At 38.8% G+C, this 27,325-nt stretch overlaps 1 protein-coding gene across 1 annotated transcript; it reads right to left on the reverse strand.

Annotated features, from left to right (window-relative positions):
* Positions 1-475: 475 nt before the first annotated feature.
* On the reverse strand, positions 476-27,170 carry CXHXorf58 (chromosome X CXorf58 homolog). Its single transcript, XM_060137998.1, has 9 exons — positions 27,041-27,170; positions 23,662-23,797; positions 22,566-22,665; positions 19,785-19,879; positions 19,260-19,371; positions 8,662-8,793; positions 3,678-3,907; positions 1,364-1,526; positions 476-810 (listed from the first exon to the last, which is right to left on the reverse strand). Exons 2-9 carry the CDS (start codon positions 23,775-23,777, stop codon positions 634-636), a joined length of 1,125 nt encoding a protein of 374 aa, XP_059993981.1. The 5' UTR covers positions 23,778-23,797; positions 27,041-27,170; the 3' UTR covers positions 476-633.
* Positions 27,171-27,325: the final 155 nt, after the last annotated feature.

Here is a 27,325-nt window from a genome sequence, read left to right on the forward strand (position 1 = left end):
CAATTTAAAAGGAAATTGATAAATATTACTCAGAACAGTCTTTACACTTAAAAAAATACAAAGTACAACATTGAAGCAGATGCAACATTCTGCCCCAGGTGCTTACAATGCTCAGTAATGACTAGGTATGCTATGTCATGCCTACTGTAGCAACAAATTCATTATTATTTTTATTATAACAGAATAGGTCAATCACAAGCTGTTCTGTAAAAAACAACATGCTACAAAAAAAAAAAAAGACACTGGAGGCTGACTCAAGAGCAGCCTTTTATTCTGTGAATTCTAATATTTATGCTAAGCATGGCCCGTTCGATACTTTTTTTAAATGAAGGAAAATCACAATTGAATAAAAGTTCCAGGGACGAAATACCATTTCTTGAACAAAACCATATACAGCTAGTTTGAGGGCATCTAGTTGATTTAATTTAATTTATTTAGATTAAAATTCTGTTAGTAAAAAATACTTGTACCTATGGTAATACTAAAAGGGCTTTAAAATCTGTCACACATTTGGTTAAGAGAGCATACTGAGTGCTTGTTTATGTTTTGTTTTCCTTTAACGCATATACTCATCATTTATAGACAGACAAGCAGGTTGTTGAATAACCTGGTTTTCTGTCAATTAGCTGTGCTTTAACATGATGGAGAATTATTAATATACAAGTCTTGACACCAGGCAAATAATTCCTTTTCCTCTTCTTCCAATTCGTCATCTGACATGAGCTCATTAACTTTTACAATGTCAAAGAATGGGGTGGAGAAGACCATCGTCTCGTTTTGCTTTGTACCCGGTGTGTCCATTTTCAGTTGCTAGGTAGAATTATAAATAAAAGCGAAAAGTGTTTTATATTTGGTTTTTACTATTTTATGTTTTTTATATTTGACTGTTCACACTTAGCCTCATCTCAAAAAAATATATAGCAGATTTTTTAAAAATTACAAAGTAAAACATGAATACATGTTCATTGTAAATATTCCTGCAATGTAGTATACTGAAGCCGACTTTCCACACTACAGGTCTTAATAAGTGTAAATAGAAATGACTTCCACTTTGAGAAAAGCACTATTAGCGATGTGCTGAATCAACAGTGCCAATATACAGAAACAATAGGGTTTTTGCCAACTCATGCTCATGTGGAGTCAAAATGGCTGGTATTTATCAGAATAGCTACTCATATTGTTTAAGAATTTTTAAAATATGCGTTACCAAGAGGAATGTAGCTTTATACTATCCAAGGTATATACCAAATGTATGTGTTTCATCCTTGAACTTGTAGATTAGGAAAATTCTACTTAAGGAAGTAGAATTACTTACAGTTTGAATATTGTCCAAAACAATGAATTCAGTACAAGTTAAACTTACAGTTCCCGCAGAAGCAATTTTTTCTTTAGCCATCTTATAAGCTTTTTTCATTTTTTCAACTTTCATTTGAGCTTGCTCGGATCGACGTCCCAGGTGTTTAATTTGACTTTGCTGTTGGTAGGGCCGATATAAAGGTTGAAGACTTGATAAGGATGAAGGGCACCTAGAAAATATTTGTAGTATAGACAGAAAAATTGTACAAAATAAAATTTTAAATTTAAGCAATTTCCAAATTTTATTAAAGCATCCTCTGGTAAATATATCCTAGACCTCAGTGCTTGGAGCAATACTGCACGTAAGTTTTTAGGCCAAAGTTATCATTTCTGCTTGAGTTACATAGCATAGTTCTTTGCCACTTATGAAGGTGTATAGATGATGTTTACAACAATGATAGTGAAAATTATAAAATGTTATATCAATTTAAAATCAGTCTTCCGGGAAAATACCGTGTAGTAGCCATTTGAATCTTTTTAAAAGATATACTATATACTAACACCAAAAAGTATTAAATTTCGTAATGGCTGAAACAGGTTGTTTTTATCAGTGTTGGGACCAGACACAGTTGGTGCCATGCTCATAGTCCCCTTGGGCCATAGCGCACACTGGCCTCACTTAGCCTGAGAGCTTTCTTATGAAAACAAGAGCCCTTGTGCAGGGAAAGGGCCCCAGAATTAATACCTCCCCTCCTAAGCTACCCTTAACCAGTGACTGATGGGTGTTGGTGTATAAATATCCCAACTCCCTTCCCCTCTGTGGGATAGCTTGAGTTGTGTGTTCTACACTGGCCAGGACATTCCCAGGAGAGATTAAGCTCCAGTTACCCACAGTGACAACCTGCTTGCTAACATACACTGTTCTGGCTGCCTGCTCTTCCCTGTTTCACTTCTCTACCCCTCTCATCAGTGGTTCCTGGGATCACCTCCCAAATAAACTACTCATACTCAAATACTTACCTCAGGGTTTGCTTCTGAGAGATCCCAAACTTTGAACTGCCTTCAAAGGAGCCGTTAAGAAAGTACTTTTCCCTCTTCAGTTGATTTAGAATTTGGCTACTTATTTGGTTCTTTAAGTGACTCATTCTAGGATAATCAGTAGCATGAGTCTAAATAGCAGGGAGCCTACAGTTATATATGGTGGCAGAGAAAATTACATCATTTATTTGACCTTGGTGGTAACAGAGTTAAGTTCCATATTCAGTGCTTAGACGGATGAGTTAGAGAAAATCTATTTCATGATGACAGACTGCGCCCTACACTAGGCCATCTGTCTGGCAAATGTATAGCCTTGATCATAAAATAAATGGGCTAAATTATGTTATTGGGTCAGCACCCACTCATCTCTACTCCTGAAAAAAAAACAACCAGTGTGTTTGCCTGACAGTGGGTCACCAGTGTCTTTTCATGTACTAAAGGAGTATTTTTCATTTCAAATATGACTGTGTGAAAATAGACTACCAACAGGTCCTCTTCAGTCTTATTATCTCTTTCTTTTTCTTAAGAAAAAAAGCTTAATTTGTAAATAAGATGGGCTAGGTGAGACTTGGTAATGGAAAGAAAAAAGGAAGATAACTGGTGCAGTCATAGTCTGTCCATGTTGTTTCAAATCATAATACAGTCTATTTTGCTACAACATGTTCTTTTATAATGTGAAATGGCGCACATGTTATTGGTAAAGAAGGGAATAATGTCACTGTAATTTATATGCAATTTATCCTCTGCAAAGGGAGCCAGAATATCAAGACTAGAATTATAACCTTCAGCAGAAAAGGAAAAAGTTCTCCTCTGTGCAGCATGGGCAAAGGGAGCCCTTTTGGCTGCATTCATGAAAACAAGAATGAGCACCAGCACCTAGGGCTCTCTCTGCAGAGAGGCACTCCCCCGCACACACACACGATCCACCCTTACTGCCCTCTTCCCTACTCCCTGCCTTGAGCGGTTCATGGTTCCTGGCAGGTCACACTGCCTCTCATGTCCACTTAAAAGGCCACCACATTGGCCCAGGGCTCCACTTCCATCTGCACTGTCTCGGTGCCCACTACCTGCTCTAATGAAAGAGCCGCCAGCATTTTCACTCTATTGTACCTTTTTTATATTTGCTGTGGCGGCCTGTCTGGTGGTACAAGGTATCTTCCCAGGTACCAATTGTCCTTTTCGTTAGTGCTCCGTTTGCAAAGTTGCATAAGTCTTGAGCAATCTGCCCCAACCCCTTTTTCCCCATATGCTCTGTTATTATTTTTCATGAGCTATTTGGCAGAATGTGAACATTTCCAGAAATGCCCCTAGTATTGTAACCCCAGTGAAGGATCACTTTTTACCTAACTTGAGAAACAATCTGTAGCTGGTGCTGACGCATCTCTTCTGTTTTTGGTCTTTGTAATAGATACTTCATTTCTTTTTTTAGACGGTTTGAGATCATTCCAGACTCCGCATAATAAACTATGTCATACATTATCATTGTCCTAGGAATGTTTTCGAGATTTAATCTTCGCCAGTAGTTATTTCTGCCACCAGAAGATGCAGGGATCTTATCCAGAAGACTGGAATACTATATAGAAAAAATAACTAAGCATGATTGGCTGTGGTGTTCTCGAATGTTTTTGACACATTTCCCAAGGATCCACTCAAATATTACTTCATGCAAAAGCATTCCTTGATCCCATCTCTGAACTGTATTGGTATCTCACTTCTATGACTCTTATTACTGACTACTTGATGTTCTAGCTATCTGTGTATGTTTTAGCTCCCCTACTGTGACAAGGCAGGATCCTTATCACACAGTATCATGCACATAGTACCACGCTCATTAAATATTTATTTAATGCATAAACACTAAATCTTTAAGGCAAATGTAACTCAGATAAATTAAACTCAGGATGGGCCTGAAAATAGCTATGTGATCTACATACCTGGCAATACTTATTCATGACATGCTTGCATTGAAAGGACATTTGCACAAACCTTTTTAGAAATAATTAGTTCACCTCTGGTGCTAAGTGGCAAATTTCACTATTTTCATTTGGAGTATTTGTAGAAATCCCACTTTTTTTTTTTTTTTTTTTTTTTTGCAGTACGCAGGCCTCTCATTGCTGTGGCCTCTCCTGCTGCGGAGCACGGGCTCGGGATGCACAGGCTCAGCGGCCATGGCTCACGGGCCCAGCCGCTCCGTGGCATGCGGGACCCTCCCGGACCAGGGCACAAACCTGTGTCCCCTGCGTCAGCAGGCGGACTCTCAACCACTGCGCCACCAGGGAAGCCCTCTTTTTGCTTTTAATTTAAAATATCAAATTAGGAATTTAAAAGTATAAATATATATAATCAATTCAACCTTATAAATGTTCATTTAAGAGATAGGAATAGGGCAGGAGGAGCTACAATCCTGGCATTTAGGGTATAACACACGTACACTCTCTCTCTCTCCCTCTTGTGCTCTCGCACTCACACACATACAGGCAGTGCTCCCTTTGTATCATTTAGGCATGCACGAATTTCAATCAATCACCACCATTTAGTCAAATAAGCTCAGTCCTTCAATAACACAGTTCAAATTTCAGTTACCACAGTAAAACTGAGTTAAATGCATAAAGTACAAACTCTGCTGCTAGCTCTTCAGTCCATAGATTACTACATAAATAACAGATGTGCATGGTGATAAATGACAAATCACGTCAGTTCTTTCGAAGTGTGTCAGTGATAGGTCACTGTAGATCTGCTTTTTAGTTCACTCACAGACAGCAAAGTGTGTAATTGTGTTACCTCTTTGTCTCCCAGTGATAAACCCATATGACATTTTACAAATAAAGATAATCAAAAGAGGGAAAGGTCAGGGCTTCCCTGGTGGCGCAGTGGTTGAGAGTCCGCCTGCCCCGGTCCGGGAAGATCCCACATGCCGCGGAGTGGCTGGGCCCGTGAGCCATGGCCGCTGAGCCTGCGCGTTCGGAGCCTGTGCTCCGCAACGGGAGAGGCCGCAACAGTGAGAGGCCCGCGTACCACAAAAAAAAAAAAAAAAAAAAAAAAAGAGGGAAAGGTCAAACAAAGAAAGAAAAAGTGGTAAAGCTGGAAGTGAAATTCAAATCAAAGGTAAATAGAGTTCTAGAAGAAATAGGTGACCATGGGGATGCTGACACTGCCATCATTCAAGACACTGCAGCGAGGCTGCTAGACGAATTTGGTGCAGGTGAACTTATCAACATAAATGGGGAAAATGGCACTGCTGAAAAGGGTAAAGTTTTCTCAGAGGAAGTAATGTTGGCAAAAAAGAAGCTTCATATTAAAGGAGCTCTGAAACATTTCATAACATTTAAAGTACAAAGGATAGGGAATTCCTTGGTGGTCCGATGGTTATGACTCGGTGCCCTTACTCCCAGGGCCCTGGGTTTGATCCCTGGTGAGGGAACTAAGATCCTGCAAGCTGCGTGGTGCGGCCAATAAAAGTACAGAGGATAAAATGTTGGCGGGTGATCCAAACTTAGAAAGGAGTATGACAATTTGCCAGGGTATGGAGAAGATGCTCACTCCTTATTGTAAATTATATGAGAACAAGAAGGTAAGCACTGATTAAACTACTCTTGATAAAACGATTTTTTTACAGATTTATTGAGATTCATGTCTCATATAATTCACCTATTTAAAGTATATAATTCAATAGTTTCTAGTATATTCACAGTTGATAAGCTTTTTACAAAGAAATAAAACATTTTAAATTCTGAATGTTTCTAATGTTTTAAATTATAGTGTACTAAATAAATGTTTTGCTTTTTTCCATTTTCCTATATATTTATAACAGAGTAAGAGAGTTTTTAATGTTTTGATAAGATTTTTTTAAAGGCACGGAACAATCACGATTTTTCCCATTGATGATTAAGTTTGCTCTGCATGGTTTCAGCTTGCATGGTTTCAGCTTTTATGGCCCTGCACTACCATGCAAAGCGAGGACTGCCTGTATATTTTATTTCCCGATAGTGGAATGGTAAAATGGGTAAACATCTCAGAACTGTCTATGATCTGCTCTGCACCTATTAGCTAGCTATACGACCTTGAGTAAGTTTTTAAAAATCTCATTAAGCTCCATTTTCCTCATCTCTTAAAGGGTCACATAATTTACAAACTTGAAGATTAAAGGAGATAATATGCATTTAAAGAGCTAAAAACAATGCTGTGTCCATAAAGGGCTCAATAAATGTCAGCGATCATCAGATCTCTCTCTTCCAATATGTCTATCTGGGAACTTCTTTCTATGACACCAATCCTTGGCATAGGGACAATCTGGAAGTATGCCACCCATGTCCTTAGCAAAGATAGCTGACATCCCCAAGCTCTACTTATTTCCTGGTTCAGTCCCCAAATCTTCTAGGTTAAGGCTCTAAAAGAAAGATAACACAACTGGGAGTCTCTAAAGCACCGCATTAATTTCATGTTTCACATGCAAGCAACTGGGTGAACAGTTAAGGCCATATATTATTATTATTATTATGAGCTAGAATTTTGGGATCCCTTGTTTCTTTAGAACTTATAAAACAGGGGTAATAATAGTAACCTGCTTCTTAGGGTTGTTATGAGAATAAAAGGAGTTATTACACCAGCATTTGCTATTATTACTATTCAGGTATCTAGTTTAAGTTCCCTGATTCAGCACTGCTGTCCGACCAGTTATACAAACCAGAAACCTAGAAGCCATGTTGGACACTTTCTTTTAGCTTACCTCTCTGTCCCCAAGGCCCACTGCTTTTATTCTCTAGTTATCTCTTGCATCTCCAGCCTCACAGCCCTAAACCAAGATACCACCATCTCTCCTAAAATATTGCAGGAACCTCCAAACTAGAAGGAGGCTCTTGCTGTCTTCTAATCCTTTATCTATAATACATTGCAGCCAGATGGGTCCCTTCACATATTAGATTAGGTCACCGCATTTCCCGAAACACTGCACCAGCTTCTCATTGCACACACAATCAAGGAAAAAAATAAACACCTTACTATGGTCAAAAGCCCTGCATCATGATCTCTTACCAGCCCTCTAGCCTGACTGCATACCACACCTTCCGTGCTCTCCCTTCTCCAGGCCCACAAACCTGCTTTCATGCCCTGCAGTTTGTCCTGCCACAGAGCCTTTGCCTGGGGTGCACCACCCATTCAGCCGCAGACCGAGGCTGTGACACATTGTTGATTGCCTGCCTATCACCCATTTCCTCTTCTCCCTTACTTATGGAGCCCTGATTTTTTTTCACATATGGAACAGACATATGCTCTGGGAAGGAAGGCCCCAGCACATGAACCATGATTGTTCTAAGTCAATCATGGGAAACGATCCCATTTCCCTTTACAGTGATTGGTTTAGGGGGAGCATGTGATCCAGTTCTGACCAATGGGACCTGAGAGGAAGTCTGTTGGGGGCTTCTGGGAAAGATTTTTCTTCTTGAGATTTAGAGAAAAAGATGCTGAGTCCTCTTCTTCCTGCCTTTGAATGTAGTTGAGAATGTGATAGTCATCTTGTTACTATGTGAAGGAAGCTGAGAGGACTGTAGTGAAGCTGACCAACAACCCTGATGTCCTTGAGCTGCGACACTAGCTATCCCAGGACGCACCTGTCCAGGGACTCCCTAACACGGGACAATGTCCTTTATTGTTTAAGCCTCTTGTGGTTGGGGATATTCTGTTCCTTGTAGCAGAAAGCATCGAAACAATAATAGACCCCTTCCTTACTAGGTCAAATCCCCGTCATGTACTCTTTTTAGCACCATGTATTTATTTTTGATTTTTTTATTGAGATAAAATTCACATAATATAAAATTTACCATTTTAAAGTATAAAATTCAGTGTTTTGTTTTGTTTTTTTTTAGTAAATTCACAATATCTATCACTACTAATTCCAAAACGTTTCCATCACCCCTGGAAAAAACCCTACATTCCTTACCTATCACTCCCCAGACACAAAAGGCCACATACTATATGATTCCATTAATAGGAAACGTCCAGAACAGGCAAATTCAGAGAGACAGAAAGCAGATTAGTGGCTGATAGGGGCTGGAGTGACAGAGGAATGGGGAGTGACTGCTTAATGGATGTGAGGTTTCCTCCAGGGTGACGAAAAGGTTCTTAAACTAGACGGTAGTGATGTTTGCACAACACTGTGAAGGTACTTAATGCCACTGAATTGTACACTTTAAAATGATACATTTTATATTGTGTGTATTTCACCACAGTAAACTGATACATGATTCTTCCTGGAGGATAGGGTCACGAGGCTTATTTTGTTGTTTTCAATATCTAAATTGCAATATCTAAATCCAAATCTAAATTCCTTACTTGCATGTAATCTTTCAGGGTGACAATATCTATTTCATCAGTTATTTTGAACTTCTGGAAAAGACGTTCATCTTCCATAATTTGATGATAAAATTTCTTTTTCCCCATTATTTTACAAGCATCAACCACAGCCTATAAAGAGGAAAAAAATACTTTTAAAATAGTAGTATAATAGCAATAACTATCAGCACACACTTTACATATTTTTTGAGACAAATGCATCAAATATTGTTCCTTTCTTCTAGTAGCTTGCTATTCAATAAAAAGACTGTATTTACAAAGAAAAGATTATATAGATTTTTAAACCACTTAAAATTTGTTTCCATAACCATATCTAAATAGTTTTAAAATGTAGCTAGAGGAGTAGCGGAGTCCACAATCCTCAGAGGACATTATTTTCCTTTAAAAAACAAAACAAACCGCTAACATATTCATGCTGTCAATGCAGAGAAAGCTTATCTGGTTATTAAACAGGTTGCCCTAGGAACCGCAATGAAAGGTACTGGGGCCAGCTCTCTTTTATGTGGCTGTTAATATCTCGCCCTCAAATGGAAACATGTACGTTTCAGAGGGCTGAGACCTCCCTCTCCTTTAGGCTTTTCTCAGTAGCAAAAGAGTAGCAAACAAAGGTTTTTTTTTTTTCTCTCACAAATGTCAACATTTTCTACTCAAGGAAAGCACCTAAGAGGGCAGAGACAGAAGAATCACAGAAAACATGGAGGCTCGAATCCAGTCTGGCTGTATTTGCACCATACCCCTCCACGTATACCTATCCTTGTGCTAAGAGCAATATACATAGACTGTGAATAGAGAATTAAGTGCTTCCCCACCCTCCTTCCCACCCCCCGTAAGTATGTGCTGACTATTCTAATACATATTTATATTACATATCTGTGCTTCTGGCCACGAAGGTTATGCTTATGTGAAGGGAGACTGGCGTAGATGAAAATTCAAGCATCATTTGATTCCAGATCAGTTTCTTTTTTCCTTTGTATCTCAGAATGTGATACTGTGAAAGTGTGGGAACTCTGTGTTTTAATGCTGATATAAGACTATAGAATAGTGGTTGAGACAGGACTAAAACTCGGAACCTGTTTTTACTTAACACGCAAAATAATAGCAAGCCTTAATGTACTTCTTATTCCAATTCTCACTTTTCTTATCCAGAATATTTCCTATTTATTTCTTTATTTAAATTCCAAAGCTTAGAACACAGACACATAGGGAAAGTGAAAGAAAATATTCAAATGGTTGTAGTTTGATTCCTAATGCACTAAATCGAAGGGACAGAAACAGTTTACTAAAAATGTGATGGCAGATCATTTTGGCTTTCCGTTTCATTAGTTTCTTTAAACACTATGCATCTTTAGGCAGATCATTTTGGCTTTCCGTTTCATTAGTTTCTTTAAACACTATGCATCTAAAGAAAAGGCAGTATTGGCACATATCTCCATTATGCTTTCTTGCAATTTATTTCCTGTGGGTTCTAATTAACCATCCCCACAGTGACACTAAAGGTAAAAGCAAATAGTTGTACGCAGAACAGGTCTGAAAACCCTATAATTTCTGCCTTGCGAATTTCTTTAGATATAACTATATTTTACTAGCTCAAGTTACTTAGAAAAGGTATTTCTTGTCAGTTCCTACTCTACTCCACTCAGCCACCACCACCAATCTCTCCAAGTCCCAGTTTCCTTATTCATACAGTGCCTCAGCTGCGTGGCTCAGATTTGTCAAGCCCATCTCAGTCTCTCAGCCAAAAAAACCCCATGCCTGGCAGCACAGGGCAGGCTTGTTGCCCACTTGTGACAGGGGTTTGAAAAAAGTTTGCCCTCCAGTGGTCAAGATGTTCTTTCTCAGACATTGGCTGTGTATGGCCAGATTCAGGAAAGTCCTTCTGGATAGGAAGGGATGGGAATAAAGAGCCCAGCCCCAGGAGAAAGGGAAGGGTGAAAACTAGGCAACGATTCCAGGTGAGCAGCCAATCAGACTAGGATTCAAGAGGAAGGTTCCATTCTTGGTGGGCGACTCAAAGGGTCAGAGGCGGGCATCTCTAAATTTGACTCCTCCCCTGATAGCCATCATCACTCCCCCACAGCTCTGCGGCTACCTGCTGGGCAAGATCTACAGTTAGGCTTGTCAAGCAGATATATGTAGAAGTGAAGTCTCAGTTCTGGCCCGGACGAGCCTCTCCAAGTTCCAGCTTCCACACAGGCAAAATGGGAATGACATGTACCTCATCAGAGTTATCAGGGGGCCATATAAGAGAATGTATTTACCAGGGTTCCTGACACAGAAGTAGTTAAGAGCATGGGCTCTGGAGTCAGGCTCACTGGGTCTTCATGTCAGTTCCTTCACTTTGTAGGTGTGAGACCTTAGGCAAGTTACTTAGTCTTTTTAAAATGAAGACAATAACAGAATCTACATTCTAGAGTTTATGAGAATTAAATGATAATGCACATTAAATGTTTAACATCATACTTGACAGTGCTCAATAAGGGCTGCTATTATTAATAACGTTTTTCCTTTTTACATAAATGCCCAATCCTCAAAAAGAACAGGGATCTTCAATTTAAAATAACAATTACTGGATGTTCATGTTTAAGAATTGTCAATTACCCAGAGGTGTCCAGGTCATGGGGGAGGGCACCTTTAGGACAGTGCTTGTCAGACTATATTGTGCCTAGGATCATCTGGGTGTCTGGTTAAAATGCATAGGCTAATTTAGTGGGTGTGAGGTGGGGCCTGACAGCCTGCATTTCTAATAAGCTCCAGGGGATGCCATTGCTGCAGGTCTGCAGACCACACTTTGTTTATTTTATTTTTTATTTATTAAAAAAAAATTTTGGGGGCTTCCCTGGTGGCGCAGTGGTTGAGAGTCCGCCTGCCGATGCAGGGGACATGGGTTCATGCCCCGGTTCGGGAGGATCCCACATGCCGCAGAGCGGCTGGGCCCGTGAGCCATGGCCGCTGGGCCTGCGCGTCCGGAGCCTGTGCTCCGCAGCGGGAGAGGCCGCAACAGTGAGAGGCCCACATACCAGAAAAAAAAAAAAAAAAATTTTGTTTTAAATTGTTTTTATTTTTATCTTTGCAGACCACACTTTGAGTAGCAAGGCTTTAGGATATTCTAAATATAGTTGGTGGACTACAATAGTGACAACCCTCTTTAAATAAGCATAGCTCTGAAAATAGATCATCAAAGTAGGTAACTGAATTGAGATCTCTTTTTTATACACATGGCTATCCAATTGTTCTAGCACCATTTAAACTGCCTTCACACCTTTGATGAAAAGCAACTGATCATATATATGTGGGTCTATTTCTGAACTGTCTGTTCTATTTCATTGATCTACATGTTTGCCTTTTTGCCATCACTACACCGCTGGGATTACTATAGCGTTTTTTTTTTCTTTATATTTCCATTCAACTTTTATGTATTTTTTTTCTTATTAGTCATCAATTTTATACACATTAGTGTATCCATGTCAATCCCAATCTCCCAATTCATCCCACCACCTCCACTCCCAGCTGCTTTGCCCCCTTGGTGTCCATATGTTTTTCTCTACTTCTGTGTCTCAATTTCTGCTCTGCAAACCGGTTCATCTGTACCATTTTCTAGGTTCCACATATATGCATTAATATACAATATTTGTTTTTCTCTTTCTGACTTATCTCACTCTGTATGACAGTCTCTAGATACATCCACGTCTCTACAAATGACCCAATTTAGTTCCTTTTTATGGCTGAGTAATATTCCATTGTATATATGTACCACATCTTTATCCATTCGTCTGTCGATGGGCACTTAGGTTGCTTCCATGACCTGACTATTGTAAATAGTGCTGCAATGAGCACTGGGGTGCATGTGTCTTTTTGAATTATGGTATTCTATGGGTATATGCCCAGTAGTGGGATTGTTGGGTCATATGGTAATTCTGTTGTTAGTTTTTTAAGGAACCTCCATACTGTTCTCCATAGTGGCTGTATCAATGTACATTCCCACCAACAGTGCAAGAGGGTTCCCTTTTCTCCACACCCTCTCCAGCATTTATTGTTTGTAGATTTTCTGATGATGTCCATTCTAACTGGTGTGAGGTGATACCTCATTGTAGTTTTGATTTGCACTTCTCTAATAATTAGTGATGTTGAGCAGCTTTTCATGTGCTTCTTGGCCATCTGTATGTCTTCTTTGGAGAAATGTCTGTTTAGATCTTCTGCCCATTTTTGGATTGGGTTGTTTATTTTTATAAGACTGAGCTGCATGAGCTGTTTATATATTTTGGAGATTAATCCTTTGTCGGTTGATTCGTTTGCAAATATTTTCTCCCATTCTGAGGGTTGTCTTTTCGTCTTGTTTATGGTTTCCTTTGCTGTGCAAAAGATTTTAAGTTGCATTAGGTCCCATTTGTTTATTTTTGTTTTTATTTCCATTACTGTAGGAGGTGGATCAAAAAATATCTTGCTGTGATTTATGTCAAAGAGTGTTCTTCCTGTGTTTTCCTCTAAGAGTTTTATAGTGCCCGGTCTTACATTTAGGTCTCTAATCCATTTTGACTTTAGTGTATGGTGTTAGGGAGTGTTCTAATTTCATTCTTTTACATGTAGCTGTCCAGTTTTCCCAGCACCACTTATTGAAGAGGCTGCCTTTTCTCCATTGTATATTCTTGCCTCCTTTATCAAAGATAACGTGACCATCTGTGCCTGGGTTTATCTCTGGGCTTTCTATCCTGTTCCATTGATCTATATTTCTGTTTTTGTGCCAGTACAATATTGTCTTGATTACTGTAGCTTTGTAGTATAGTCTGAAGTCAGGGAGTCTGACTCCTCCAGCTCCATTTTTTTCCCTCAAGACTGCTTTGGCTATTTGGGGTCTTTTTTGTCTCCATACAAATTTTAAGATTCTTTGATCTAGTTCTGCAAAAAATGCCATTGGTAATTTGATAGGGATTGCATTGAATCTGTAGATTGCTTTGGTTAGTATAGCCATTTTCACAATATTGATTCTTCCAATCCAAGAACGTGGTATATATCTCTCCATCTGTTGGTATCATCTTTAATTTCTTTCATCAGTGTCATAGTTTTCGGCATACAGGTCTTTTGTCTCTCTAGGTAGGTTTATTCCTAGGTATTTTATTCTTTTTGTTGCAATGGTAAATGGGAATGTTTTCTTAGTTTCACTTTCAGATTTTTCATCATTAGTGTATAGGAATGCAAGGGATTTCTGTGCATTAATTTTGTATCCTGCAACTTTACCAAATTCATTGATTAGCTCTAGTAGTTTTCTGGTGGCATCTTTAGGATTCTCTATGTACAGTATCATGTCATCTGCAAACAGTGACAGTTTTACTTCTTCTTTTCCAATTTGTATTCCGTTTATTTCTTTTTCTTCTCTGATTGCCGGGGCCAGGACTTCCAAAACTATGTTGAATAATAGTGGTGAGAGTGGACATCCTTGTCTTGTTCCTCATCTTAGAGGAAATGCCTTCAGTTTTTCACCATTAAGAATGATGTTTGCTGTGGGTTTGTCATATATGGGCTTTATTATGTTGAGGTAGGTTCCCTCTATGTCAACTTTCTGGAGAGTTTTTATCATAAATGGGTGTTGAATTTTGTCAAAAGCTTTTTCTGCATCTATTGAGATGATCATATGGTTTTTCTCCTTCAATTGGTTAATATGGTGTATCACATTGATTGATTTGCGTATATTGAAGAATCCTTGCATCCCTGGGATAAATCCCACTTGATCATGGTGTATGATCCTTTTAATGTGTTGTTGGATTCTGTTTGCTAGTATTTTGTTGAGGATATTTGCATCTATATTCATGAGTGATATTGGTCTGTAATTTTCCTTTTTGTAGTATCTTTGTCTGGTTTTGGTATCAGGGTGATGGTGGCCTCATACAACGAGTTTGGGAGTGTTCCTTCCTCTGCAATTTTTTAGAAGAGTTTGAGAAGGATGGGTGTTACCTCTTCTCTAAATGTTTGATAGAATTCACCTGTGAAGCCAACTGGTCCTGGACTTTTGTTTGTTGGAAGATTTTTAATCACAGTTTCAATTTCATTACTTGTGATTGGTTGGTTCATATTTCCTATTTCTTCCTGGTTCAGTCTTGGAAGGTTATACCTGTGTAAGAATTTGTCCATTTCTTCCAGGTTGTCCATTTTATTGGCATACAGTTGCTTGTAGTAGTCTCTTAGGATGCTTTGTATCTCTGCGGTGTCTGTTGTAACTTCTCCTTTTTCATTTCTAATTTTATTGATTTGCGTCCTCTCCCTCTTTTTCTTGATGAGTCTGGCTAAAGGTTTATCAATTTTGTTTATCTTCTCAAAGAACCAGCTTTTAGTTTTATTGATCTTTGCTATTGTTTTCTTTGTTTCTATTTCATTTATTTCTGCTTTGATCGTTATGATTTCTTTCCTTCTGCTAACTTTGGGTTTTGTTTGTTCTTCTTTCTCTAGTTCCTTTAGGTGTAAGGTTAGATTGTTTATTTGAGATTTTTCTTGTTTCTTGAGGTAGGCTTGTATAGCTATAAACTTCCTTCTTAGAACTGCGTTTGCTGCATCCCATAGGTTTTGGATCATTGTGTTTTCATTCTCATTTGTCTCTAGGTACTTTTTGATTTCCTCTTTGATTTCTTCAGTGATCTCTTGGTTATTTAGTAACATATTATTTAGCCTCCATGTGTTTGTGTGTTCTACGGTTTTTTTCCCTCTAATTGATTTCTAATCTCATAGCGTTTTGGTCAGAAAAGATGCTTGATATGATTTCAATTTTCTTAAATTTACTGAGGCTTGATTTGTGACCCAAGATGTGATCTATCCTGGGGAATGTTCCATGCACACTTGAGAAGAAAGTGTAATCTGCTCTTTTTGGATGGAATGTCCTATAAATATCAATTAAATCTATCTGGTCTATCGTGTCATTTAAAGCTGTGTTTCCTTATTAATTTTCATTTTGGATGATCTGTCCATTGGTGTGAGGTGTTAAAGCCCCCTACTGTTATTGTGTTACGGTCGATTTCCTGTTTTATAGCTGTTAGCAGTTGCCTTATGTATTGAGGTGTTCCTATGTTGGGTGCATATATATTTATAATTTTTATATCTTCTTCTTGGATTGATCCCTTGATCATTATGTAGTGTCCCTCCTTATCTCTTGTAGCAGTCTTTATTTTAAAGTCTATTTTACCTGATAGGAGTATTGCTACCCCAGCTTTCTTTTGATTTCCATTTGCATGGAATATCTTTTTCCAACCCCTGACTTTCAGTCTGTATGTGTCCCTAGGTCTGAAGTGGGTCTCTTGTAGACAGCATATATATGGGTCTTGTTTTTGTATCCATTCAGCAAGGCTGTGTCTTTTGGTTGGAGTATTTAATCCATTCACCTTTAAGGTAATTATTTATATGTATGTTCCTATGACCATTTTCTTAATTGTTATGGGTTTGTTTTTGTAGGTCCTTTTCTTCTCTTGTGTTTCCCACTTAGAGAAGTTCCTTTAGCATTTGTTGTAGAGCTGGTTTGGTGGTGCTGAATTCTCTTAGCTTTTGCTTGTCTCTAAAGCTTTTGATTTCTCCATCGAATCTGAATGAGATCCTTGCTGCGTAGAGTAATCTGGGTTGTAGGTTCTTCCCTTTCATCACTTTAAGTATATCATGCCACTCCCTTCTGGCTTGTAGCGTTTCTGCTGAGAAATCAGCTGTTAACCTTATCGCAGTTCCCTTGTATGTTATTTGTCGTTTTTCCCTTGCTGCTTTCAATAATTTTTCTTTGTCTTATTTTTTGCCCATTTGATTACTACGTTTCTCGGTGTGTTTCTCCTTGTGTTTATCCTGTATGGGACTCTCTGCACTTCCTGGACTTGGGTGGCTATTTCTTTTCCCATGTTAGGGAAGTTTTCAACTATAATCTCTTCAAATATTTCCTCGGGTCCTTTCTCTCTCTCTTCTCCTTCTGGGACCCCTATAATGCAAATGTTGTTGTGTTTAATGTTGTCCCAGAGGTCTCTTAGACTGTTTTCATTTCTTTTCATTCTTTTTTCTTTATTCTGTTCTGCAGCAGTGAATTCCACCATTCTGTCTTCCAGGTCACTTATCTATTCTTCTGCCTCAGTTATTCTGCTATTGATTCCTTCTAGTGTAGTTTTCATTTCATTTATTGTATTGTTCATCTCTGGTTGTTTGTTCTTTAATTCTTCTAGATCTTTGTTAAACGTTTCTTGCATCTTCTCTATCTTTGCCTCCATTCTTTTTCGTAGGTCCTGAATCATCTTCACTATCATTATTCTGAATTCTTTTTCTGGAAGATTTCCTATCTCCATTTCATTTAGTTGTTTTTCTGAGGTTTTATCTTGTTTCTTCCTCTGGTGCATAGCCCTCTGCCTTTTCATCTTGTCTATCTTTCTGTGAATGTGGTTTTTGTTCCACAGGCTGCAGGATTGTAGTTCTTCTTGCTTCTGCTGTCTGCCCTCTACTATAGCATTTTAAGTCTTGGAATCAGGTAGTGTAAATAGTCTAATTTCGTTCTTCTTCTCCAAAGTTATTCAGGCTATTCTACATCCTTTCACTTGTTGTTGCTTTTGTGTGTGTGTGTGTGTGTGTGTTTGTAAATACATGAGAAATGCTGTTGGAAAATGAGAAGGAAATGAAACTAGAATTGGATATAAGAACGAGGGAAAAGATGGAACCAAAAAGAATTGGTGAAACTCCCCTCCTTCATAAATGAACTTAGATTAAACATCTGAATGGACTACAACTGACTTATTTCTTTCACATGGAGAAATAAATAAACTTAGTAAAGTTGTATCAGTTTGCTAAAGACACAGTGTCTACATTCAAAGAGCAAAAAAGTTGAGTGAACTTAAAGTGAGAAAATTTCCATTTCTACAGGCTTTCTATTAACTATGAATCCAAGAATTGCCAGAATTTGTTTTCAACCTGAACTAAAGGAAAAAGGAATCCTAACCTGTTCTCTCCAAGTTGGGTATGTTCTGATCATTTGTAACCCCTTATAATGTTTAGTGAAAAACTCAAACTGAATAGTATAATCACATTTTAAAAATAAGAATGAAAATATTTAAAATATATTTAAATAAAAATATATTTTTATGGAAAAATATGTGCAATAATATGTGTATTTTTATGGAAAAATATGAAGCATACACAATAAACTATTAACAGTGATCACCCAAGGTGAATGAAAGTTGCAGCACAAAGAAGAAAGGCATAAAGGCATATTTTCCTTTAAAAAAAAAATCTCTGTGCTATTTCTTTTAACAGTTACTTTGTAATTAAAATAAAATTTAAGTTATTATACAGCATTTTAATGAATTATGATATATACACAGTGCTTTCCAGTCATGGCCTCTAAGGTTCTCATTTGCTCCAGCCTGGGCATAGCAGGGTCTGCCAGGAGCTGTCTTGGGAAAATTTCAGTTCCTAAAAAAGCCACATTATATAACCTCAGAAAAGCAACAGTTGATGAAATTTTATAGGGACAACTATAAGCTTATTCTGTAGATAAATGTTGCATGAATTTATCTCTGGAATGGAGAATAAACATCTACTTTCCCATTTGAAGTCATTCTATACAAATGAACAAATATTAATGTTTCTGAAATACCATATTCCACATGAAACCACTAGTCCTTTTGATACATTTCTGAAACCAAGCTAAATTTTCTCTGATATTGCCTGAGAAGACATAGAAAAGCAGTCTCTTTTCCTTTTCTAATATTCTTCAGAGAATATATGCTGCACATGCTGGATTTGGTCAGAAACTGCCAGGCTGTGTGGTCTTCTATCCTGAATACATGCCATTACTGATGATTTCAGGTGGGTCATACTTTTCATGTAAGATATTTCCAGAAGGCTACAAGAAAACAACCTTTGATATGTGGTTTATAAAAGGCTAAATATGAGAATGTACACATTTTCTCGACTATAGTCATATATAAGGGTCAAAGGAATAAAACCTATGCTGTAGATCCTCACTATTAAAAATGTGGTACATGGATCAGCAGCAGTGGCAGCTGCTGGGAGCTGGTAGAAATGCAGAATCTCAGGACCCGTCCCAGATTTACTGAATCAAAAACTGCATTTTAATAAGATCCTCAGGTGAGTCCTATGCTGTAGACACAATTATGATGAATATTCACGAAAGTTAAAAAGTATGAGAACTCATGTAAAAAAGGATAAACGTTTTAAAAGTTCCTTTTCAATACTCTAGCACACTTTTTCTAAACATGCTACCAGAAACAAAGAAACAATGATAAAATACCATTAAAACAAAATTGCATAAATGTTCTGCATAATTAAAAAGCCCTGACCAACAGGCCACTGTAATGCATTATTAGCAAACCAAAATTTTCATACAAAGAAAACTGATGGGTATATTTTAGGGCCTTATATAAGAAATTCATTCCAAATATTTTTTTAGCTAATAAACAGAGTCACTTTGAAACATGATGCTTAAAAAAATACTACCTGCTTGCTGGGCTGTTGAATGGTGAAATAACATAGTCTGTATACTTTGAATGCAATTCAGATACCACATAGATGTTAAAAAGCTAAATTAACACAAACTCTACATCATGAAACATCACCTCACTTGACGGCTTTAATAAATTTTTTCCACTGAAATACTTGTAACCAAGGCCTTCAGTATGAAGAAAAATTTTAAACACGATGAAAGGTGGAAATGTTTCGCCACTAAATCTGAAATAAAGACCAAAATTAGTCATTTGGCATCAGGTTTGGAGCTGTCACTTCTCCTCCTTGTACTTAAGATCATTCACATATTTTTTTGCATGCAGGGTAAAAGCTATACCAGAGCATAAAAAGAACTGGTCATGAAACGGATCACAGAGTATGAAAGAGCCACACTTTGGCATGTGTGCTCACAGTTATTCTCATATGTGTGTCAGACTGAACACATCATGAGAGATGAGAGCTACTTTCAAGGCAACATTTGGCCCAAGAGTCATGCCTCAGTTTCTTCACATAATAAGTGTAAATAAGAACAACACATTTACTTTGTAATTACATATGAGGACTTAAGAAAATAAATTTCTAAGATTCCTTCACATTAACGAAGCACTGCTTGAAGTAAATCAGCATAAAAACATTACCTGAATCTAACTTTACACTTCAAGCAAGGATCTTTAACAAGCTCAGCCTCAAAAGGGCTCACTTTCTTCAAAATTTCACGTGTCACATGATGTTCCTGAAAGAGATGATGGTGCTATAAATGGAATGCGGTACCCTGCCCAGGCACAATCTATTGAAAATAACAGAGGGGGCATGGCAAAGTGACAGTACACCAGAAAAACGGAGCTGGAGGAATCAGGCTCCCTGACTTCAGGCTATATTACAAAGCTACAGTAATCAAGACAGTATGGTACTGGCACAAAAACAGAAATATAGATCAATGGAACAGGACAGAAAGCCCAGAGATAAACCCACACATATATGGTCACCTTATCTTTGATAAAGGAGGCAAGAATATACAGTGGAGAAAAGACAGCCTCTTCAATAAGTGGTGCTGGGAAAACTGGACAGCTACATGTAAAAGAATGAAATTAGAACACTCCCTAACACCATACACAGAAATAACCTCAAAATGGATTAAAGACCTAAATGTAAGGCCAGACACCATCAAACTCTTAGAGGAAAACATAGGCAGAACACTCTATGACATAAATCACAGTAAGATCCTTTTTGCCCCACTTCCTAGAGAGATGGAAATAAAACCAAAAATAAACAAATGGGACCTAATGAAACTTAAAAGCTTTTGCACAGCAAAGGAAACCATAAACAAGACCAAAAGACAACCCTCAGAATGGGAGAAAATATTTGCAAACGAAGCAACCGACAAAGGATTCATCTCCAAAATTTACAAGCAGCTCATGCAGCTCAATATCAAAAAAACAAACAACCCAATCCAAAAATGGGCAGAAGACCTAAATAGACATTTCTCCAAAGAAGATATACAGATTGCCAACAAACACATGAAAGAATGCTCAACATCATTAATCATTAGAGAAATGCAAATCAAAACTACAATGAGATATCATCTCACACCAGTCAGAATGGCCATCATCAAAAAATCTAGAAACAATAAATGCTGGAGAGGGTGTGGAGAAAAGGGAACCCTCTTGCACTGTTGGTGGGGTAAATTGATACAGCCACTATGGAAAACAGTATGGAGGTTCCTTAAAAAACTAAAAATAGAACTACCATACGACCCAGCAATCCCACTACTGGGCATATACCCTGAGAAAACCATAATTCAAAAAGAGTCATGTACCAAAATGTTCATTGCAGCTCTATTTACAATAGCCAGGACATGGAAGCAACCTAAATGTCCATCGACAGATGAATGGATAAAGAAGATGTGGCACATATATACAATGGAATATTACTCAGCCATAAAAAGGAACAAAATTGAGTTATTTGTAGTGAGGTGGATGGACCTAGAGTCTGTCATACAGAGTGAAGAAAGTCAGAAAGAGAAAAACAAATACCATATGCTAACACATATATATGGAATCTAAAAAAAAAAGAAAATGGTCATGAAGAACCTAGGGGCAAGATGGGAATAAAGACGCAGACCTACTAGAGAATGGACTTGAGGACACGGGGAGAGGGAAGGGTAAGCTGGGACAAAGTGAGAGTGGTAGTGTATATATGGATATATATACACTACCAAATGTAAAATAGCTAGCTAGTTGGAAGCAGTCGCATAGCACAGGGAGATCAGCTCGGTGCTTTGTGACCACCTAGAGGGGTGGGATAGGGAGGGTGGGAGGGAGGAAGATGCAAGAGGGAAAAAAATTTTTTTAATAAATAAATTAAAAAAATAAATAAAGCAGTGGGTCTGTGGGTCAGACAGTGAAAAAGTGTACACATTTCTCAGAGTTTATCATTTTTTTCAGAGCTGCTAAAATTCGCTTAATGTGACTATTACTAATTATAGATTACTGTAATCACAGGTGATTTTATTAGGAGAACATTTAGTACTATATGAAAGAAGACTTAATACTCTGCCAGCGTTGCCAGAGTTGTTTGGGGAGTGGGGGGATGTGCACCTTTTTCTTCGTTTCTTTGTTTTTATTCAAATAGGACTATATTATTCATAATGTTCTGCACTTGCCTTTTCACTAATGAGATATTTTAGCTATTTTTCTATTGCAGATTCATATGCAAGGCTGCAAGCCTTAACAGTAGGAAAGCACCAACATTTATTTAACCAGTATCCTATCGATGGACATTATAGGGTTTACTTTCTTTGCTGTTACAAACAATACTGCAATGAAACTGTACATAGATTGTAGAATGGATTCCTACAAGTGAAATTGCTGGGTGGAAGGCAAAGGCACTTTTAATACAGAGATTTTTAGTGCTAGAAGATCACTGTCTCACATCTTCAAATAAGAAATAGATTTTAAAAAATCATATTGGTTTCAGAAAAAGACACAGTAGTTACCCATGTTAAAAGTAAATCCAGGGCTTCCCTGGTGGCACAGTGGTTGAGAGTCCGCCTGCTGATTCAGGGGATGCGGGTTCGTGCCCCGGTCTGGGAAGATCCCACATGGGAAGATCCCACATGCCGCAGAGCGGCTGGGCCCGTGAGCCATGGCCGCTGAGCCTGCGCGTCCGGAGCCTGTGCTCCGCAACGGGAGAGGCCACAACAGCAAGAGGCCCGTGTACCGCAAAAAAAAAAAAAAAAAGTAAATACAGAAATATTCGTTTAGAGTCAACCAAAGAAGAAATCCCATAACCCCATGCAATATTATTAGATTCAAATAGACGGGATTTTAAAAGGTTATATATTCTTTCTTTATTTAACACACCTTTTACCTTGATAAGTAATTATATCTGTCAGAGCAAACAAAAAGCAAAATACATACCGCTGCACAAATTGTACACTTAAGGAGTTGAAACATTGATTTGTCAAGATGAGATAACCACACTCTCTGTATCCTGTGAGCTGAAATATCTTTATTATTTCTGAAAGGAATAAAAAGAGCCTAAGATTTGTGAAGTAGTTTTCATTTTCCTAAAATCTTGGGGAACTCTGGATTTATGCTTCCTCCTCTTGCATCTCCCCATCCTCCACCCTAAGACTGACCTAATGAGGAACATTTGGATGTGGTAATTAGAACTGGTCATCTGCCGAATCTAGTCAGAATGAGGATAAGAAATGCTTGAGAATATTTCCCTTGAGATTAAAAAAAATCCTGGCTAAAACTTTATCATCAAAAAAATGTGCTTTCTAAAAACATCCATGACCTAAAATGATTCCATTATAGTTCTTAAAAACACTGTCCAACTAGTTCAAGTGCTAAGAAAATAGAATGTAGAATAGTTGAAGTTACAGTAGGCCCAAATTTTCTTCTGGGACCGGATGACCATGCCCTAGAAAAAGAAACTCCCTTCTCTGATCTTTGTTTGAACCAGGCTCATCCCAGTTAGGTCAGAGCATTATTCTACTTTTGATCATGTCCCAGCCCTGGCAGATAATAGGGATCTCACTCTCCAAGAACTGCCCCCCCACCCCATCATTACCCCTCACAGGGCTACAAAGAGAGGTAGGTACTCCTGTATAATGCCACTGTTGACTGGCAAAGTGCAGACTACAAGATGTAGAGTAGAAAAGGCCTGAAGTATGGAAACAGACCCTTGAATACTAGCTGATGCCATTTATTAGCTGTTTAGCCTTCTGCAAATCAGTTACCTTGTTCCAGTTGCTACTTCCTCACTTATAAGATGTAATAACAAGACTGCATCACAGGGTTGTGTCAGGATCAAAGAGATGTGTGTTAACATGCTTTGTCAATTATGAAATACTATAATTATAATTATTATTCAATTCACAAGTATTTTTAAAACACACAAAAAACCTCTAATTTACAAAACAAGAAGTGTTTGATGTTAGCTGGGTAAATACCATACGGAAACTGTCCAGTTGTGGAAGATGATACCAGGCGAAAAATGGCTACTTACTGTTGTTTTCCCTTTGTCTTTATAGCATTTGACAAATGTACTTTGTGACCTTTTCCCAAGCGTGGACTATCTGATTTGGGGACACCAGTAACTGATGTCTGTGGGGAATGACTCATTTTCCTCACAATGAAGTACTCTGAAATACATAAATTAAACATTTGAGGTCACAATCTATGTTATTACACTGTTTGGATGAGACTCAAGTGCCATTATGATTGTTGTGCTAATTCCAGAACCCCTGAAAAAGGAAGGTTTCATAGATCTCTTTTTTTTTTTTGAGTCACGAGTAACACTTTTTTTTTCTTTTTTTTTTAACATCTTTATTGGAGTATAATTGCTTTACAATGGTGTGTTAGTTTCTGCTTTATAACAAAGTGAATCCGTTATACATATACATATGTCCCCATATCTCTTCCCTCTTGCGTCTCCCTCCCACCCTCCCTATCCCACCCCTCTAGGTGGTCACAAAGCACCGAGCTGATCTCCCTGTGCTATGCGGCTGCTTCCCACTAGCTAGCTATTTTACATTTGGTAGTGTATATATGTCCATACCACTCTCTCACTTCCTCCCAGCTTACCCTTCCCCCTCCCCGTGTCCTCAAGTCCATTCTCTATGTCCGCGTCTTTATTCCTAGATCTCTTAATGTTGCTTACATTCTTTGTGTACTACAAATATTATGAGGTATATGGGAAAGACAAGTGGATCTATCCATAGCCTTCTAACTTGTCTTCCTGTCTGCAGTCTCTTCCATCCTCCACACTGCAGCTGGAGTTAACTTTTCAGAGCAATAATCCAACCTTATCACTCTTCAACTTAAAATCTTTCAGGGACACCTCATTTCCTCCAAGCTAAAGTCCAGACTCCTTAGAATTGCATTCAACTCTTTTCACAATCCAGTTCCATTCTTTCTCAAATCTCAAAATATCAACTTTCCACTAGCATTCCTCTCTATACTCTGTGAGAACAAGAACTTCTTGCCAAAATCAATGTTTTACGACTCTGTGCTGCTGATCATGCCATTTCCTCTACCTGGAATGACTTCCCTACCACCAGCAAACATCAATTCATCCTTCAAGACCCCAGCTAATTGATGCCTCTTCCCTGAAGTTTTCCACTATCTTTTTTCCAGAACTACTGACTACTGTCTCCAAGGTCCCATAATACTGTATATGTTTTTCTTTTACAGTACTTCTCGTATTGTATCATAATTTGGTTTCTTGGCTGCCACCCCACAAGCTTGTTGAAGGCAGGAGGCATTTTGCTAACTATGGAATCCCCAGTGCCTATCAGAGTGGAGGGTTTTTACATGCTTTCCAAAAACTTTTCATCCTGGTTTTACCATGGAATAGCTGTGAGACTTTGGGCAAGTCCCTTAACCTTTCAGGAGCTCAGTTCCCTCCCTGGTAAAGTGAGAGGACGTGTAGTAAGTGATCTGATTTCATTTCTGATTTTCTATCCTTTGACACATTACTCCAATTTGGAAGCAGCTGCCAAATTCTTAGTCACTGCTTAGTATCTTGTACTAAACCAGGTCCTCTTTATCTTTTCTTTTGGTGCCATGGACCCCTATGGACAAACTCCTTCTACGAACTATGTTTTTTAAGACACATAACATAAACTATATGGGATTACAAAAGACTCCAATTATATTGAAATCATTGTCAAAACATTTTCAAAAACAAAATTATAGAAATGTGTCTTCTTTATGCATTAAATAATACGAGAGTGCTAATAATCACTGTACTTGTGAAGTGGTAATGAGCAGAAACGATATTTCAAGAAATCTGCCGTGACTGTAACATGATATGAAAATACTGTGCTTTCTATGGATGACAAAGTCACAGGTGCTGCTGATACTACTGTGTTTTGTTACCTACACTATAATTGAAAGAAATGCTAAAGTTCAGTTAGACGTTAGTGAAAATAAAGTTGCAATTTTTCCCCAAGTTCATGTACCCCCTAAATTAAGAATTCCTGCCTTAATTTATCACTTATAAGTCACACTTTTCTATACATACGACATTTCATTACTGATGCAGAGCCTTCAGAGTCTCCTTAATATTTCTCCTTAGGGATGGGGATGTGGATGGCTTGGAATACACTATTCTCTCGAGAAAGAGAAAAGCATTCCTTAATATCCAGGAGCTGGGGCTTCCCTGGTGGCGCAGTGGTTAAGAATCCACCTGCCAGTGCAGGGGACACGGGTTCAAGCCCTGGTCCAGGAAGATCCCACATGGCACAGAGCAACTAAGCCCATGCACCACAACTACTGAGCCTACGCTCTAGAGCCCACAAGCCACAACTACTGAGCCCACGAGCCACAACTGCTGAAGCCCGTGTGCCTAGAGCCCGTGGTCCGCAAAAAGAGAAGCCAGCACAATGAGAAGCCTGCACACCGCAATGAAGAGTAGCCCCTGCTCACCACAACTAGAGAAAAGCCCACGTGCAGCAATGAAGACCCAATGCAGCCATAAATAAATAAATAAATAAATCTATATTAAAATAAAAATATCCAGGACCTGGCCTGGCACTCACAGCTGGGCTTTAGTGTTAACCCTGGCTTCCTAACACCACCGAAGCCAGAGCAAAGCCCTGCTTCCTTGAACCCGCCCCCAAATCACCCAACCAAAGCCCAAATCCTAGAATAAATCTTTCTAACACCCTCTTACTGAGATTCCCCACTGTTTCCCAAGGTGTGCGTTTTCCTAGCAGCAACAAGAAAAAAACCCAACTTGTTCAACTACAGATGTGTTCCTAGTGGTCTTTGGCTGGAGAGCAGTGACACAGCACCACAAAAATCCCCCAAATCTTCTGGATGCCCGCCTGGATGGGCTTACACTCGCTATAGGGTTAGAATATAAAATACAGAATGAAATATAAAACACTACCCTATTATGAACCACTGTAACAATTGTTTAGGTGAGATCACAGGCTTTAAAGGCCGACAACTTAGATTTGGATCCAGACTTCCCACTTTCCTTCTGTGTGGCCTTGCACATATTACTTGTCTGTGCCTCAGTTTCTTCATCTATTAGATGGGAAGTAATAATCGTGCCCACCTACTTGGGTTGTTGGAAAGAGAAGACGACTATGGACAAGGAGTTTAGGTCAGAGCCTGGCATATAGTAAACGCTATTGGTGGTTGCTACTCTTGTTAATAAGATAATTATTGTCATTACTACTTATTTCTACTAGTATTAAGGGACAAACATTTGATTCCCAGTGAGGGACAGAAGCTTAAGCATTTTCAAGAGGAAAAAAAATGTCAGGTCTTTCGAGATTAAAGGACGTGGCAAATTAGTTAAAATTTAAAATCTTAGAAATGTCCAGCCCAGAGTAAAACAACAACAACAACAAAATCCCCACAAAACTAAAAACCTTTTGTGAGGTAAATCCAGGCCCCAGAGGTCGGCGGCTGCGGCTGCTAGGCTTTCGAAGCCGCCCGAGGCCTGCCGAGCGCCCCCGCCCGGCGGCCTCCGCACACACGATTCTCAGCCCACACCACTGGGCGCCCAATCGCAACGGCGAAGGCCGATTCCCAGCGGGGCGCGGGGCCGGGACCTCCCTCCTTTCACCCCCGCGTGCCGCCCACACTGAGGTGGCGCTTTCCCGCCGCCTAGCAACCGCCGGCGCAGGGGTGGAGCCTCTGAGAGGCGGGGCTTG

The sequence above is a fragment of the Lagenorhynchus albirostris genome, chromosome X (genome assembly GCF_949774975.1).
Source record: "Lagenorhynchus albirostris chromosome X, mLagAlb1.1, whole genome shotgun sequence".
Classification (NCBI taxonomy): Eukaryota; Metazoa; Chordata; class Mammalia; order Artiodactyla; family Delphinidae; genus Lagenorhynchus; species Lagenorhynchus albirostris.

What these genes read in the sequence shown, in the direction of transcription:
- CXHXorf58 (XM_060137998.1), bottom strand. Translation starts at nt 23,777, where the DNA reads ATGAGTCATTCCCCACAGACATCAGTTACTGGTGTCCCCAAATCAGAT. An exon ending in AGTGTACAATTTGTGCAGCG is followed by an intron (nt 19,880 to 22,565) that starts GTATGTATTTTG and finishes CATCTCTTTCAG; the next exon opens with GAACATCATGTGACACGTGA. An exon ending in AAATTGCTTCTGCGGGAACT is followed by an intron (nt 811 to 1,363) that starts GTAAGTTTAACT and finishes AATTCTACCTAG; the next exon opens with CAACTGAAAATGGACACACC.